The 17,203-nt window shown below is 37.0% G+C and overlaps 1 protein-coding gene across 1 annotated transcript; it reads right to left on the reverse strand.

The window, feature by feature from the left end:
• Positions 1-4,374: 4,374 nt before the first annotated feature.
• Positions 4,375-8,425, reverse strand: LOC147862662 (exosome complex component RRP41-like). Its single transcript, XM_087321004.1, has 7 exons — positions 8,216-8,425; positions 7,967-8,045; positions 7,735-7,846; positions 7,530-7,650; positions 7,076-7,164; positions 6,321-6,470; positions 4,375-5,030 (listed from the first exon to the last, which is right to left on the reverse strand). Exons 1-7 carry the CDS (start codon positions 8,355-8,357, stop codon positions 4,947-4,949), a joined length of 777 nt encoding a protein of 258 aa, XP_087177130.1. The 5' UTR covers positions 8,358-8,425; the 3' UTR covers positions 4,375-4,946.
• Positions 8,426-17,203: the final 8,778 nt, after the last annotated feature.

Below are 17,203 nucleotides of genomic sequence, written 5' to 3' on the forward strand. Positions count from 1 at the left end.
TATGTATGTATGTATGTGATATATGTATGTATGTATGTATGTATGTATGTATGTATGTATTGTAAATTTGTATGTATGTATGTATGTGATCTATATGATGTATGTGATGTATGTGATGTATGTAGGTAGGTAGTATGTATGTGATCTATGTGACGTATGTATGTATGTATGTATGTATGTACAGTGCAAAGAAAGAAGATTTCTTCCCTCGAGGCTCCCCCTAGGTATTGACGGTGCACAACACACACGCAACATGCAACACGCAACACGCGGTCAATCCTCACGAGAGGCTCCGATGGGCAGGGGCCCATCGATCCGCAATTTGTCTCCCCCGCAAACCCCAATCTCATTGCATCTACCGGGCTCCACACCCACACATCCATTCCATGCAATCCACCAACCCATACCCCTCCCCCCCCCCCCCCCCCCCCCCACCACAGCACACACACACACACACACGAAGAAGCCCTCTGACATCACAAACTCCTCATCCCATCCCTCTACATCGTCACATCGGCATCACGCCCCACACCTTGATTGCACCAGTCCAAACATTTCACTCCTCTCATTACCCTTACGGGCCCCGATGCCTCTCCGAATATTCTCGAATATTACTTCACGACTGAGTCGTTTCATCAAAAAAACTCCCTACCTTGGTCCCACTTTTTGACATAATGAAGGCACTCCCAAAATCTCTCTCTCTCTCTCTCTCTCTCTCTCTCTCTCTCTCTCTCTCTCTCTCTCTCTCTACCATAGCCATCCTATCTATCGGGTCCCACATCCACCAACACATGTAAATTTGTAATATTGCACACATGATTGCACCCTCTTCTCTCAATTATATGGCTTTCATAACGTGAATTTCATTAGGTATGGGCGAGACTTTTGCTTTTGCTCCGATTCGTGTTGCCAACATTGCCGCAATGCAATAATATTATTTTTCAGCGCTTGGAACTCCGGCAAGTGAATTGAAAAACCATATATTTGGAGCAAAATAGTGTTCTATGAATGACAAAAAAACAAAAATCATAGTAGCAATATAATAAAGTTAACAGGAAACTTAGTAAGGACTTCAACTCATAATCTTGAGGATATAACATAACATTAAAGTGTTTAAGTTAGGCAAGTTTAAAGTAAGGTGAGCCAATGCTTCCAATCATGTAAGTATACAACGACTTGTTGGCTATAAGTTATCATTGCAGTTTGCTCAACCCTAATGTATCTGGATTCAATCGACTAAAACATAAATTCAAGAATTTCACATGTTTAGCCTTTTATAACAAGTTCCCATGACTAAAACACATTTTTCCAAATTGCACTTTTCATATTGTTCCTTATTCATGGATGATAGCATGATTGCATAGCCTTCTCCATATTATCACAAACAATTATTAACACAAGGGCGAGGTCAATAATGATATTTTTTAAATTTTTTTCAAAACAAAATATCCTTCCATTAGTTTTAAAAAAGGTACATCCACTACAACACTATGCTTTCCATAGAGATTGTGCAACTATTGAAGTCAATCTATACCGCAATTCCTCCATCCATCACAAAATCTAATTTCATTTTGGTACGTACAACCCATTCTCCCTTGTTGCCACATGCTTTCAACATAGCAGAAAATGTTATCATATTTGGTAAGAGGAAACCTTGCACAAGCATTTGAGGATAAATTTATATAGCATCCTCATTCTTATCATGCTCAATATAGCCCAATAACATGGCAGCCCCTTGTACTACATCTCCAATCAACAATAATAATTCATCAAAAAGCTCGCGGGCCTCAATTATTGTTCAACAAATGCCAACATTAACAACATTGTACCACATCCGGCAAGATTTGACCCTCGAGTTACATTTTCTTTAAAGAATCTAGTGCTTTTTCAACATGACCCTTTTCAGCATATCCCGATATCAAAGCATTCCAAGAGACCACATCTCGAACTGAAATATCATTGATTGTTTTTTGTGCTTTTTCAAGCTTGCCACATATAGCATACATGTTCACCAAAGCATTTCCAAGCTCAATATTGTCTTCTAACAACCTCTTACTCATGATTTCATTGTGATTTTCTATGCCTATCAACCACTCCTAGACTACCACATGCCTTTAGCAAACTTACAAAGGTGATTACATCCAGAGAAAGACCATCATGTTGCATTTGTTCAAAAAGATTCAATGCTGCATGGCCAAATCTATACTGGTAATATCCTGAAATTAGTGCATTCTTAAAAGCCACAACCTGAACCAGAAACCCCTTGAGCACTTTCTGTGTTTTTCCTCTATGTAAAGCCCCATTGTGCTTGAACAAGCCTTGAATATGCAAATGGAGGTGATTGTATTTGGCGAGAAGTGATCACATTGCATCCTCTTGAAATAAGTTTTAGCTTTGCTTCCTTCCCCTCACAAATAAACCACATTTAGAATATATAAAAGTAATGCATTGCCAAGATTTGTCTCTTCCCTTGTTTATAGATCGAATCATGCTACAAACTTTTCAGCATACAAGAAAATGTGTTGTTGTTGCATATTTCAAAATAGCTTAGAGCTTTATTGGTTCACCATATACTGACCCTCTTCAACATAACCATACTCAATAATGATACATTTATTAAAGCATGCAATGATTTAAACCCACAACATAGCACTATAATGGGTGAATTCCAATGGGAGAATATAATCCTCTAAATTTGGTTGTTGTGACAATTGCCATAGGTCGAAGCATTGTTTCAAGTTCCTAGTTAGATTGTCTAGATTTGCTATCAAATTGAATTCTTGGAAATCTAAGTGCAATCCAATTTTCAAAAACATCATACCTAAACGGTTGCATAAGCTTAGGAACTCCATAAGCAGTATATTTGCAGGCTTTTGCCCCTTCTCCACAAACAACATAGATAACTTAGCAATTGTAACCCTTGTCTCGATAGAGATCGATTTGCTCACCTTAATCAAGTGATAAACTATATAACCCAACATGCATATTTCATTAACAAATTTGTAATAACCTTGTGACAAAATTCAGGGATATGTTTCTTCCGTTCTCTAGTTCCAATTTCTATCTATGTTTCTAAGCCACATTTTTGGCGTTGCACATCATATTTAAGAACTTCAAAAGCCAAGAACTCCCTAGCCCTTCTTTTTTGTGCTTTTGTTATACTATTTATTGAGGTTCAATGTAAAAAAAAAGATCTTCCAACATGGAGATTAGTATACAAGCATTGCCAAAGGTCACTAGGTTGAATGGCATCATTTGGAGATAAATGCCAATTGGTCATATCCTTTCCCCCTCATAGCTAAACTCAGCTATTAGGAATCAATCATGAATACCAATTTGTATGCCTAGCTCCAAGTAGTTTCGACCTATCTCATAATAAAGGGCATGCTACAATAATGTCGTCTTATTGGACTTCTTGCAACATCGAATGTGTGCCTAGTACACAGATGGATGAACCCATTCCTCTAAATACAATAGTCAAAACTATTTGGGTCGTTCCTAGTAATGTTGTAGGTTTGGACAAAGCCAATATACTATTTTATTAAGCTCACGTTTCTAAATGGACAACTTGCTGAGGTATTTGTGGAGAACCATGAATATTTGACCTTGCCAATTTTTAAATATACGACTTGAGGTTGCCAAAAGCTCAATATGGACTTCTTCCAACATTGAAGGCCTACTTAGTACACAAATGGATGAACTCGTGAAAGATTATGTCTAACATACCTTCTCTTCTATGTCAAACCAAAATGCAGGTACATAATGATTCCTATGTTGTTTGTGTATGGACAAAGTGGTTACGATGTTTGAGGTTCAAGTTGAAGATAGATTTCAGGTTTGGGACACAAATATGTTCATAGCCTCAACTACATATTCCACTTAATTTGGAAGGCATTTGTGATGGATTGTGAGTCAATATCCACATTAAAGAGGATCAACCTTAAGAATCAAGATGATGAAGAGTAGAAGCAAAAGAACAGAGAGATGAGGAAATATCAAACTTTGTTCGAAAGTCTCATGTCCGTGTGCACAAGAGCAAGCTTGTCCTTTGTGGGCAGAGGCTCAGCAAAGTTCACAACATTCATCAATTATCAAACCTTAAAGTTTTAGCATCAAGCCAAGGGTAGGTCATGGCTATTTACTGATTTCCATCTAAACATAACAAATTTTCCAGTGCCACATCATCTCAAATTGTATCGCTAGTACTGAGTTTGATACAAAGATTTGAACATAACATTCAAATCTTCCATCAACAGAACTACAATCACAAAGGGAAACTTAATGGTGTACTCGTACATTTCCACATAAGAATTGGCAAACTGTCCATCCCATCACCACTTACGAAAGTTTATCATTTCCTAAATGATGTACGTCTGAAATTAAAATCTACATTATTGAAAAGTATTACAGCATGGTTGCATGAGCCAAATGATGTCTTGTAAGCTTCCATCTTATCTCCATTAAGATGAACTCATCATTGACGCTAACATTGATCTTGGGTTTGTGTTCAAATGGAACCAGAAGCCAGTTATTTCAGAAACCAATGCTAAAATTAATTCCGTCAATCAAATGTATGTCAAGAAATAACACTTATAGATAGCTAATTTCTTGCCATCTTATTTACCGATATTTCAAAGAAAGCAGGTGCCAAAAATGTGGATCCCCAAAATTATCAACTCATGTGCTGATGAAACCTTTTCAAGATGCGGGAAACTAAGTGGTTGAATGTGCAAGAAAGTGCTTGTATACACAATCCCATGTGTACACTCCACATCAACTAAAGCAGAGGCCACAACCATCCTCCTTCCGACCACACTCAGCACACTTGTTTTGCTGAATTCAGCTTTAGGGCCTATTGAAAGCTTTCTTTTTGTTAAGCTGCCATACACTTCTCAGAAACCATAACAGATCCCTCTCACTGATTATCCTTACGCTTCCCATCATACTTAATCATCGATTGATGATTCTCTTAAGGTTTCTCGCATTAGTTCAGCCAATTTACCACACGCAACAAGACATAGATTTAGAGCCTGAAAGTAACCAAAAAGTGTAAATAAAACTTGTGCCTCATTAACAAAAACAGAAAGTCAGAAACATATGATTATTCGTACCATTAACCAAAAATAACATATATGAGTAGAATTTATTCTAGCTTCTGGAAAGGACACAAAAGATGAAACCTCATTTTAATCCAAATATTGGCATCAGATGCAGAAATTTGTCAGTTTGGATGCTGGAATAACATTTTATTTAAGAGTAAAACAAAGTTTAACTCAAAAATGGAATCCAGTAAAACTTGACATCTCTGTTTTTTCCTTACATATGCCACTGGGGTTGAATTTTTACCCAGCTTCTCATGCATTTGATACTTAGGTAAATCAAGTATATTGGAGTAACACATCATAGTGACAGTTCCATTAGGGCAGGTCATTGGTTTTGGTAGGAACCTTTCTGCACGGGAGGGACCAGACTACATTGTATCAGCTATATATGCTTTCAGCAACATGTCTTAAAACATTGTCATAACATGATAATCTACTGACAAAGCTTGAGCCCCCTAACCTTCGGATTGCAGGCATAGTTGTGGAAACATTTCAAACACATTATGAACTTATGGGGTTGAAAAAATGCTTGCAATAGTGAACATCAAGTAGTCTATGGAGTATTGAAGATAGATTAAGAATTTATCAGGCTCAAAAAGAAACCATCCACATAATGCATTCCTTTCTTATACACAACACGGTATAGTTGGGGACACCCACTGGTTGAAAGGGCTTCTTCTTTGGCAAGTTGTATCATTGCAACATTCCAGATATTTTCCACCAGAGGGGATGGCAGTACACGCTCTAGTTATTCATTACATAAGGCACATCCTATTGCCTATGACATTTCCTTGTTTCCTATGACATTTCCTTGTTTCTCAGCAGCTCTCATCCTTAGATCTCCCAGTCTTCTCTTTTTCTTCACCATGGGTATTATGTCTCTCAGCCCTGCCCACTCTCATATCCTCTCCCTGTGTTATGGCTGTAACTTTTGGCACACTAAACCATGAGTGTACAATGTTATATGAGATCTGAGAAAAGTATTCTGTTCTGCTACATCTATAAACATCCAATGTGAGAGTCTCACATTTATTCATATCTCTAATATAGTATGTCTAAATATGATTAAACCTTCACACACATTATTCTAGCAAAGTACTTCTATTGCTCAAAAAAGGCAAGAATAGATAAGTTGTCAAGCACATGCTTCGCAGTTGGTGCTATGTTGACACAAATATGGTATAAAAGAAATCCATCACTTCAGAATAGCCACTATACCTCAGAAATCTTAGTTTGAGGGTAATCTCCAGACAATGACAGTTGTGTGATCTCATTCCGCGATGTCATGCATGCTAGCTGTAAACTTCCATCCTGATTGTTTTCCTCTTCCGAAGACGGATCAAGTAGAAACTTTTTCTCAAAACAACTCTGCAATTGATGTCATGACTCAGAACTTTGATGTATTACACATACAACTAAATTACCAGAATTTTTTGGAAAGAGAGCTATGTATGTAGCATTGCTGTAGAATACTTAGCATACAATACGCGTATGATATCTATGCTACATATTCTAAAAGTATTTCTACCTTTTTTTAAATACTTAGGATATATTCTAAAGCTAAAATACACCGAATAAGTGTAGAACACATAGCATACATAGATTACCTTAAATACTCTTATAGTTTCAATGCATCTAATGATTGTTTTTTACAAGACTTTCATTTTTTTTAAATATTTTGGAATACGAAGAAAAAGTGAAACATTTTTAAACGGCATCTCTAAAACATAGAATACGTGTTGAATACACTAAAACGTACTCTAAATATAAAATACACATTTTTAAACAACTATGGTATGCAACAAATTCCATAAATATTGAACCCGTATGGCATGCAAGTTACTGAAAAAATCAACAAAATGCACAGTTTGCTAAGATGTTCTGTTCTTGATTACATACACATGTTGTACAGCAGTAACTCATGGTAGATCAAGCTTGGCCTCTAAAACTGAACAAATAAACTATGAACTTACCAAGGACACAGCAGACACCAAGTCATACATCATGATGCCTGCGTCAGCAAGTGCTAGCGATGCACAGGATATCACAACGGATAAGTCTCCTGCATTCACAACATTATTTAAGGTTAAAAAAACAGAAATACAGCATACGCCCACCCTTCACAGACTTGGTTTCTGCACAGCAGCAGCATATGAGATTGCATGTTTTCGACCTTTAGGAGACTTGTTAAACTAGTTAATCAAAGAGAGAGGGTATTATGTGCACAATCCACTACTTGTTACATAGATCAAAAATCGAATGGAATAATAGAATGGTACTAGCTGGCAGTGTATATCACTGATTGTCAGAGGCCGAAACTCAAACAAACTAATCACAATTTACGCCAAAAATTACACAACTATGCATATTTTATGATACAAGAACAACAACGCATAACTTATGACACAAAAACAACATTTTGTTTACCTCCACCAGACTGCAAAACAAATGCAAAAACATCCACAGTTGTCTTTGGGAAAGTATGCAATGCAACGGAGCCCTCCAAAGCTTTCAGCAACATGTGTGAATACTCTTTCTCCTCTACACCCTATCAAATAAAGACATTGAGTCATTGGTTGTGTCCCATGACTCCCCTGTGGAATATCAATGAGCTCGAAAGAGACGCTGCTACCTGACCGGCTCTTCCACGAACAGGACCAGCAAATGACCCGAAACTCACATGGCAATTTAGACGGCCTACATCACTGTAAGACTCCGCTTTCTTGCTTTCTCTTGGCCCAAACCTGTGCTCAATGTCAACCAGATCTGTGGTTTATTTCCTCTTTCAGTGTCCTATCATATGTAGGCAATCCCAGAAATGCCATGTTACCATCATCTAACCTAGAATATAGCAACTCACTCACACTGATACAATGACTTTTGTTTGACCGAATTCAGCATATGCAGAGCCTGCTGCAGCATTAACAGCTCCGGTTCTGAAAACTGCATTTCATCAAAAAGGAAATCAAGGCATGGATGAAGGGAAAACGCGCCTGTCCACATGAATATATATATATATATATATATATATATTCTCTCTCTCTCTCTCTCTCTCTCTCTCTCTCTCTCTCTCTCTCTCTGAGCAGAAGAGCAGGGGAGGGAAGACATATTACAGGCAGGCCTGCACTCGTGTAGATGTCGGCCATCTCCGCGGAGGCCTTGAGGGGAGACGAGAAGCGGCGTGGGAGAAGAGGAAGCGGCGCGCGACTGCAAGGAGTATGTGGAGGTGGAGGGGTTCGTCGGAAGGACAGCCATGCCTCTCTTCTTCTTCTTCTTCTTCTTCTTCTTCTTCTTTCTTCTTCTTCTTCTTCTTCTTTGTTCTGCTTCTGCTGCTGTGATTATTACTGTGAGCAGAGTGTATGTATGTATGTATGTATGTATGTATGTATGTATCTATGTATGTATGTATGTATGTATGTATATGTATATATCATAATGTGTGTGTGTGTGTGTGTGTGTATGAGTTAGCCAGAAAACAGACAAGACATTGGGTGCTCTCATATGAACAAAAGAACATGTATCCATTGCCCCATGAAAGATGCCCACCAGTGACAAAGGATGAAGATGTTAACATTCCACAAAATTGTGTGGTTGTTCGAAACGGTTTGTTGGTTCTCCTTCGTGGGCAAGTGTAGTCCCTAGTCCATGCACAACAACATTTGTATCATATTGGACACCACATGTCCAAGTAGTGTTTTTCCCCAACCACATAATTGGCCTTTCGGGTGTTGGTCTCTCCATATAGTGAGTGCTACACAACTAACTTCGTGTGACATGAACGTATCTCGTCTGATTCTCGTGCATTGAATTCGTCCACAAATACCTTCATGAAATCGGTCAAATCATTAATCAAAATATCTCTACATCTATCCCCTTCGATGTATGTGGTGCATTTAATATTGTAAACATCATCACAAACACACCCCACTTAGCTATAACGATCTTCTTATCTGGGTTGTGTGGATCCATTTTCCCATTGTTGTTTTGCACTTTAGATAGGTTTGAAATCATCAACGGCCCATAATGTAAAATACGAAAGCAAGAATGCTTGAATAGGTTGTAAGACTACCTTTGTATGGTCATGGCCATTAGCCCGCAACCCAATTAATAGGTCATTAAAGTTGAATGGTAAGATTGTGACCTACCAAGAAACATAAGTAACTATATAATGAAAAAGAGCAATAAAGTGTAATTAAATGTCGTAAAATAACTCACCCTCATCTAGTTTTTGTGTCTTAATTCTTCTAGTGTAATTGATGTATACTTTCATAATCTATGGTGTCATGCTAAATTATCGTCTTTTTCATGAGTCTTCTCCACGCACTCATCGCTTGGTTCGTGTTGTTTGTGCATAGACAAGGTCGTAGGTAATTGGTCAATTTGAGGATGTTTAGGCTAAAATAATCTAAGTCCCTTGATTAATAACAAAAAAGCTCATGTAAGCTCTTTTATCAAAAGTTCAAGCCAAACAAAAGCTAGATCTCACCTTTATCCCTTATCCTTTATTTTATAATTTAGATGTCACAATGGAATTTCCAACTTCAGATGCTTTATGCAAACAAATTATCGATAGGTGTTGACTACAATTCATCTCTAATTGCTAAGACACGTTGTAAAAAATGAGCATGCTCACATACATATTTGTTTGCTTCAGAAGGTTTTGAGTTCATGGTCTATGTGTTATTAACCAACCTATTGATTTGCCATTGTAGTTCTTATTCTTGTTGTTTGTGAAATATTATTTCTTGTTGTTTGCATTTTCAACGCAATATAAAACCCTACATACGATATCATTGTTCACCCCACATGCCAATTTCTGCAAGTTTAACCAAATAATAATAATGGAGATTTGCCCCGTTATTGATGAAATTTCACAAATGGAATTATTTGACATTCTAGATCCCTACTTAGTGCATCCTTTTTTATGTTAAAAAAATTGATGGTTTCCTTTGTTGGGTTATGGATTATTGAGGATTGAACAATATTTTGTTGTGTATCTCAAGTATTTTGGAGTGTCTTAATGGAGCCAGTTACTTGGTGAGAATATATATTCTAGGTGCATATAACCTTGTTTGTATTAATCCAAGGAATGAATGAATGATCGTTTTCAGATTTAATATGGACATTTTAAGCATACAATTATGTCTTCCAATCTCATAAATACACTTACAATTTCTCATTATATGGCAAGTAACGTTTTGTGATACTTCCAATAGAACTTTATGGTAATTTATTTAGATGATTTATTCAAAAACTTAAGAGCATTATGTTTGTGTTCATCAAGTTCTACAACGATTGTTGGACTATGATTAACCTCTATGTTAAATTGAGGAAGTACAAGTTTAACCACAATGACCGTAGATTTTCGAGGATGTCTATTCTGAATGGGTTTTCTATAAATTAAATTGCGGCTCAAATAGTTATTGACCGACAAACATACATTGTGTTTGATTTTGGATGTGCAATGTTTCTCGGGCTTTGAAAGTTCTACAACGAAGCCCATTACGAAATATTAGAAATTAGAATATTGTGTTACCTCTCACCCAACTTGCACAAAACTATTGATTGTCTTCATGGACTTAAAATGTAGTCGCGGTGATTAATAAGTTAACGTGACCTCACATCCACTCCATTTTTTGTTCATGTTGATGTAGCCAAACTCTTCATCTTGGAAGTTGATGCACTTCCTTTGCTCGTAATAGTCTTGTCACGGATAGAGTTTATGCATGATAGTATTAAACTCTAACTATTTATTTAAGCAAAGCATAAGGATTTATAGACCAAAGAAAGGAGAGAGGGATATCCACACTAACATGGTCTCAACATAAGTCAATTCTCCTTGACAAGAAGGTAGTTGGCCTTCTTATATAGTCAAAAACCCTATGTCTTAGCATGTTTACACTTTATATGAAACGGTCAGGTGATAACGCACATAATAATTTATCTCACATCGTAGAATTGTATTACCGAACTCATATCCTCGTTACATTTAAGATTACGCGTACTCATCATAAGATTAAAGATAACTATGGAATACGTATATCGTGATTAAATATGGGTATGCATGTAACAAGTAGCTTGGAAAATAATGTTGATCATCATTGTCGATGTAGTATGTAAACATGCACAAGTAAGGTACTTTGCATACAAACTTTCCACTGTTGTCTTCGGTTCAATTTAGTGTTGGTCCTTGCCACAACAAGGATAATATCCATTGACCTTGACAAAACATAATTGATTCCGGTAGATATAGAGAGCCAAAGGTACATGCTACAAGCACATTCAATCCACCTACTTGAAAGTTCACATATACTTATATTTCCCTCGAGTGGATGATTTTGGCTTCTCCTTGCCATGATGAGCATACTATAAACATTTGTGAAGTTTTGGAAACAAAACCAGCATTGGCTCACAAAGTGTCAACTCTCGCCATCATCTAGGAACCACATTGTCGCAAAGTTCGTACTCAGTGCATCGAACCACTACAGTTATGAACGAGGAGAGGTCGTAAAAGAAAGGGAGAGAGAGTAGTACATACAAAGATAAAGAGATAGCATAGGATTAAAGAATTAGAATTGAGAAAGTATATGATACAAGTATCATGTTTTAGTTTAATTAAGAATACACTATTTTATTTACCAAAGTTACAATATTCCATCATAAAGATGACATCTTATCTCCATCGTACTCCGACTCAAACGCTCAACTTCAATATTGAGAGATGAAAACTTCTCACAATGAGCTAACTCGATCAATTGGAATATAAATTAATTTCCATTTCATCTTGATATTTCGATCCTTCTTCTTAAATAGGCATTCAGATAAGAGTGCATGTGATGTGTGGTTGCATGTGTGTGAGAGTGCATATGATGGATGCGTGTGTGATCACCACTTGGTGCACACGTGTTAACGTATGATACATGAAAGCCATGTTGCTCATATGAGTTGGCATGTGTATAATAATTTACAACACATAATTACAATGATAAGAATAATTACAATCACATATGCCCATACTTAGAGTACAACAATATGTAAACTCATGATGCCTCACAAAATGCCCATAACTTGTCATATATGTCTAAACCTATGACTTCGCAACAAGCGAAAAAATCTCATCAAACTTGACATGTTTGGTTTGTTTAAACCCTTTGGTAACAACATGTGTCTTGTACATTGATTTCCTATCATTGAGAACGAGCTTCATATTGTAAATTATTTAAATGCTAGTTTGTTCATTTTGTTTAACAAAGTAACCAAGTCTCTTATTTTATTTACCATTTACCATTACGCATCCATCTAAGATTTTATTTTTTCCCAAAAAAACTCCTTCCATTAGTTATCAAATTTTATAGATGGGCATTGAGAATATCCATCTAAGATTGCATGACACTCGCTTCCACTTGCGGTTATCATAGTGCAAACTGGGTCCTTGTAACAAGAGTTTTCTCTACACTCAGTCATCAATAAATATCCATGGATTGTTTGCAATTAATTTTCAAGAGATAAAGAAACACAAAATGAGACTCCACATCAAGGCATTAACCCACTTTATATGTACCTAAACATTTGACCTCTTACATTCTCATCATGGTTTCCATTACATCTTTGTACATTCTCGTCATGATTATTGGTACACTCAAGAATAAAACCTTATCCTCTCCCATTCTGTACAAGGCATTTCGTGCTTTGACTTTGCATTAAAGAACACATCATTACTTAAAACAACCTAATGTGGTTTTAAATCACATGAGAGATGGCCCATTTCACATTCCTCAACATGTCCAAGAAATATGTATTTCTTTGATTTATGTTCATGCAAGTTTTGGGATAAAGAGGAAACGAGTATGCAATGTGGTTGGTGTGCAAAACAATAGGACACGAACAATGGTCAACGAAGGGGGTGGTTGAGAGGTTAATGCATTAGTTGAGTGATTTGGTAGGCCTGGCAACCATACTTTGGAGAATTGAGGTCGGTTAAGCTTAGGGATGATAATAGATATAGTGGAGATGCAAATATATGTGTTTCCCAACACACAAATACATAAAATGTTGCACATGCGTTTGCAATGTGCATCTCCATTAAATAATTCCTAAGCTATAATCATGTTACGATTCTTTACTATAGTGTATATCTTTGTTGTGTAGTCCAATTTGTTTGCATACATTCTATTCGATAGGTTTGTTAATGTCATCTTCGTCACTCACTGAAGCACACATTGTCTGTCACTTAATCACCCTTGTATACTTAAATACGTGAAAAACCTTTATAGGTCATATACATACATGTTAAATTTGCAAATGGATATGAATTTTTATCAAGGGTTGATGCCATGACACTCATTTTATCTTATTTCTTCAATTTCTCTACATATTTACCTATATGCTTCTCTTTGTTGTGATACATTGTTGATGTACACATGCAAACCCTTCATAGTGTAGCTACATACACATTAAATTGTACATTGATAGAATTTATTATAGAGGATTGAATGCATGCCACTAGTGCTATCTTGCTCCTTCAATTTCTCTCAATGACAACTTCCCTTTGTTGTGGGAATTTGTTGATTTCTACCCCAACAATATTGGAACATGCATAAAACTAGGAATCACATTGCAGTTTCTTGTTGATTTTTTGCTTGTCATAATAGTCAACATTTGTGATAGTCTCAATGGCATTATAACGTTTTTTAAATTTTTCTATAAAGGGGCGTGATCATTGTGATAAGAGTTTATATGCCAATATTTTCTCCAAAAACCGGTCGCTATGCCAACAACAATAAATGCGGAGGTGCATATGTCCTAGAAACACAACTACTCTTTTTGAACTATTATAATACATAACCAAGAAACTTCCAAGATCCAAGAGTAATTGTATTCGCCCTTATTTCTGAAGAACCAAACGAATAAGTCACACTCCTTTTCTTTGGGAAAAAAAAGTCACGCTCCTTACAAGGTTGACATATATTCTGAATAATAACTTTATGGAAAAATAATATAGAAATTGGAATGGAAACTTACACATATGTTCACTCTCAAATAACATTTCATATCAAATATTTTGACATGCTAACTTATCATAATCATAACTTCTATCTCTAAACTATGAAGAATATATGTACTTGTCAATTGTATGATTATCTATGACAATGAGATAATTCATGATCCATAATGTAATATCTCTATATCTAATGTAAAAATGTGTTCAATTGTTTCATTGGTGGGTTTTTGTTTTATATGAATATTTCACTTTATTACATTAGAAAATCCAGGCCAAATTCGTACTTGTGTATATCCAAACGCATACACTGGATTTTCACGACTTAATAACATGGATCCCATTAGGTGATTGATCTAGATTTCAAATGTGTACCTAGTTTCTTCAAGATTGGTCAAATTTTGGTCCACCACATGCATCATGACAATAACAATATATGTGATTTCATAACCCGACTATTGTTGTTTGTTGGCCACAATACCTTTCGATTGAGCGTAGATTAAAATTTTGTTATTCTCCTATTGAAAACAGAATTACGAGTACAATTACTATGATGGACTGTTTATACTCAAGCACATGTTTATTGGATTTGGAAGATAAATTTTTAATAGGTAGTTAGGGAAGCTACAAGATAGATTCCATCTTTCCTTCTTTGGCACTTCTCATTTAATGTGTTAGTCATTTCACATTAGGGGGGTCATGAAAAACTTGCAAGTAAGACAAACCATATCAATAAGCCGCAAGTTGCAACTACTATAGTCCCTCGAGATTTATACCATTGAAATGCAAGGTTCTCTCTAAAATCTAAGAAGATAACTTGCATGGCCAAACAAGAGATACAATTGCATGTTTCAAATTGAGACGTAAAGTACCACTTGAAAGTCATTATGAAGGTTGTGAATCTGGGGAAATATCACTAGGAAAGTTTTGATGGCAAATTGGTGAGGATCTTGGGTTTTGATAAACACATAACAAAGAACATTTTCATCTCGTTTATTTAAGTGAACTGTAACATTGGCTCAATGCAAATATGTACTCAAGAGAGATGTGGGGAGGCGATGCAAGAAGTATACTGTGTGAACACGATTCATGGTAAGGTGTTTTACATTTTATTAAAGGAAAGGATGCAATTGGGATTTATAACATAACCATGATCTACCATGATATTGGCATAGTTTGAACCTTTTGCATGATGTACCATGATGACAACATAGATTAAGGCTCCTTTCACATCACAGTTAGAAAGTTGATTGCTTTTTAGGCTTTCCACGATCAATCATTATGCAGACATAGTCTATGTCTCTTTACACATCTGCTCTCTATTCACATTTTCTTCTACTCTCATGCCCCACACTTTTTAGCCTTTTTCATAGAAGTATGTTTTGCTTTTCACACAAATATTTGACCCTTTTATGTTTAAAACTCTGGTCTCCACATAAACAGCAAATCAAAGCAAAAAGTGACATCTTTTTCATCAGAGAGGTTTTTCTGTCATTCTTAACCAATATGTTTGCACGAAAATGGTGGGGCCGAAGGTGGAAAAAAAGAAGCATTTTCCTCTACCTAATAAGAATGGGCTGTGATGAGAGAAATCTTTTTTTGGGATGAACAAAAGTTTATATCATTTCACAAATCTAATGAGAATCCAACGATAGTTAAGCAATCAAAAGTACAGATATGGATCCAATTGTAGACTTTGCGTTTGAAAATTAATCCTAGAAAATGGTGTAGGATAGAGGAATTGATCGGTACATGACACATTTGAATCGGACAGACACGTTCGTCTATTTATAAAAAGAAGGTGTCGTGTGGATGCAACTCTCATCACCCAATGAAAAGTGTAACGAAAGGGGGCATGCGATGACATATGTAGTGAAGAAAAAACAAAATGGAAGAAAAAAAATGTGATCATGCTTTTCCTTTCGCCCCGCCTCCCCTTCTCTCGAGGGTTTTCAAAAATACGAAATTAAAGGACAGATGAAATATAATCGAGGAGTTGAGGCTTGGGGATACAGACGAGTGTGAATGAATGGGGTGGGGGGGATGTATGTGTGTGAGAGGGAGACATGTGATTGGACTCGTTCAATGAATGAATGATGGATGGTGTGAGAGAGATGAGTGAGTGATCGGACGAGACTTGAACTGACCCGACCTAGGCCGGACCGAACCGATGACAAGGAGAGACTTTGGGGTGTTTAGGGTCTTGGGGGGGGGGGGGGGGGGGAGGAGGATGTATGTGTGTGAGAGGGAGACATGTGTCGGACTCGTTCAACGAATGAATGATGGATGGTGTGAGAGAGACGAGCGAGTGATTGGACGAGACTTGAACCGACCCGACCCGGCCCTAGGCCGGACCGGACCGAACGAACCGATGATGACGAGGGGGAGACTTTGGGGGTGTTGATGGGGGAATACATATATTTACCCTTTATTCACCGTCTTCATGTGTAATAATGGCTTTAACACACAGAGTCAGAGAGAGAGAGAGAGAGAGAGAGAGAGAGGGGTCTTGTGTTCAAATCTTAACGAAGTCATTATGCCTCTCTGTTCTCTGTGTTTATTATATTATGTCTGTGTTGGGTTTTATATGTATGTACATATACATATGTATTATATATATAATGTATGAGCAAGTCTGAGATACAGAACTTTCCTCTGTTCAAAACGAAGCTTGACTTTCTCTGCTCTCTCTGCTCTGCTCTCTGTCCAGTCTCCAGAGCCTGCCTGCCTGCCTGCCTGTCAGTTCTACTCCACCCCCTCCATCTCCTTCCCCGCCATATCCACAGACTGTATCATCAGTCAGTCCATTAGCCAGTAGGTCAATCAGTCAGTCATCAGAAGAACTGCAGCCTGAACGAGAACAACATTCATGGTAGATTCTTTCTGTCTGTGCCTTCTCTCTCTCTCTCTCTCTCTCTCTCTCTCTCTCTCTCTCTCTCTCCAGACCCTTGAAGTTTAACATTCCTCCTACATTCCTGGCAGCCTGGAAACCCTAGTTTTCTACTGTTCCCCTTCGGTTCTTTATCTGTCACACACACACACACACACACACACACACACACACTCACTCACTCACACTCACGCAAAGGCTCTGATTGGAACC

This window comes from Azolla caroliniana, unplaced genomic scaffold, assembly GCF_043228905.1.
Source record: "Azolla caroliniana isolate FFs.n. ecotype wild unplaced genomic scaffold, voAzoCaro1.0.p SCAF_6, whole genome shotgun sequence".
Classification (NCBI taxonomy): Eukaryota; Viridiplantae; Streptophyta; class Polypodiopsida; order Salviniales; family Salviniaceae; genus Azolla; species Azolla caroliniana.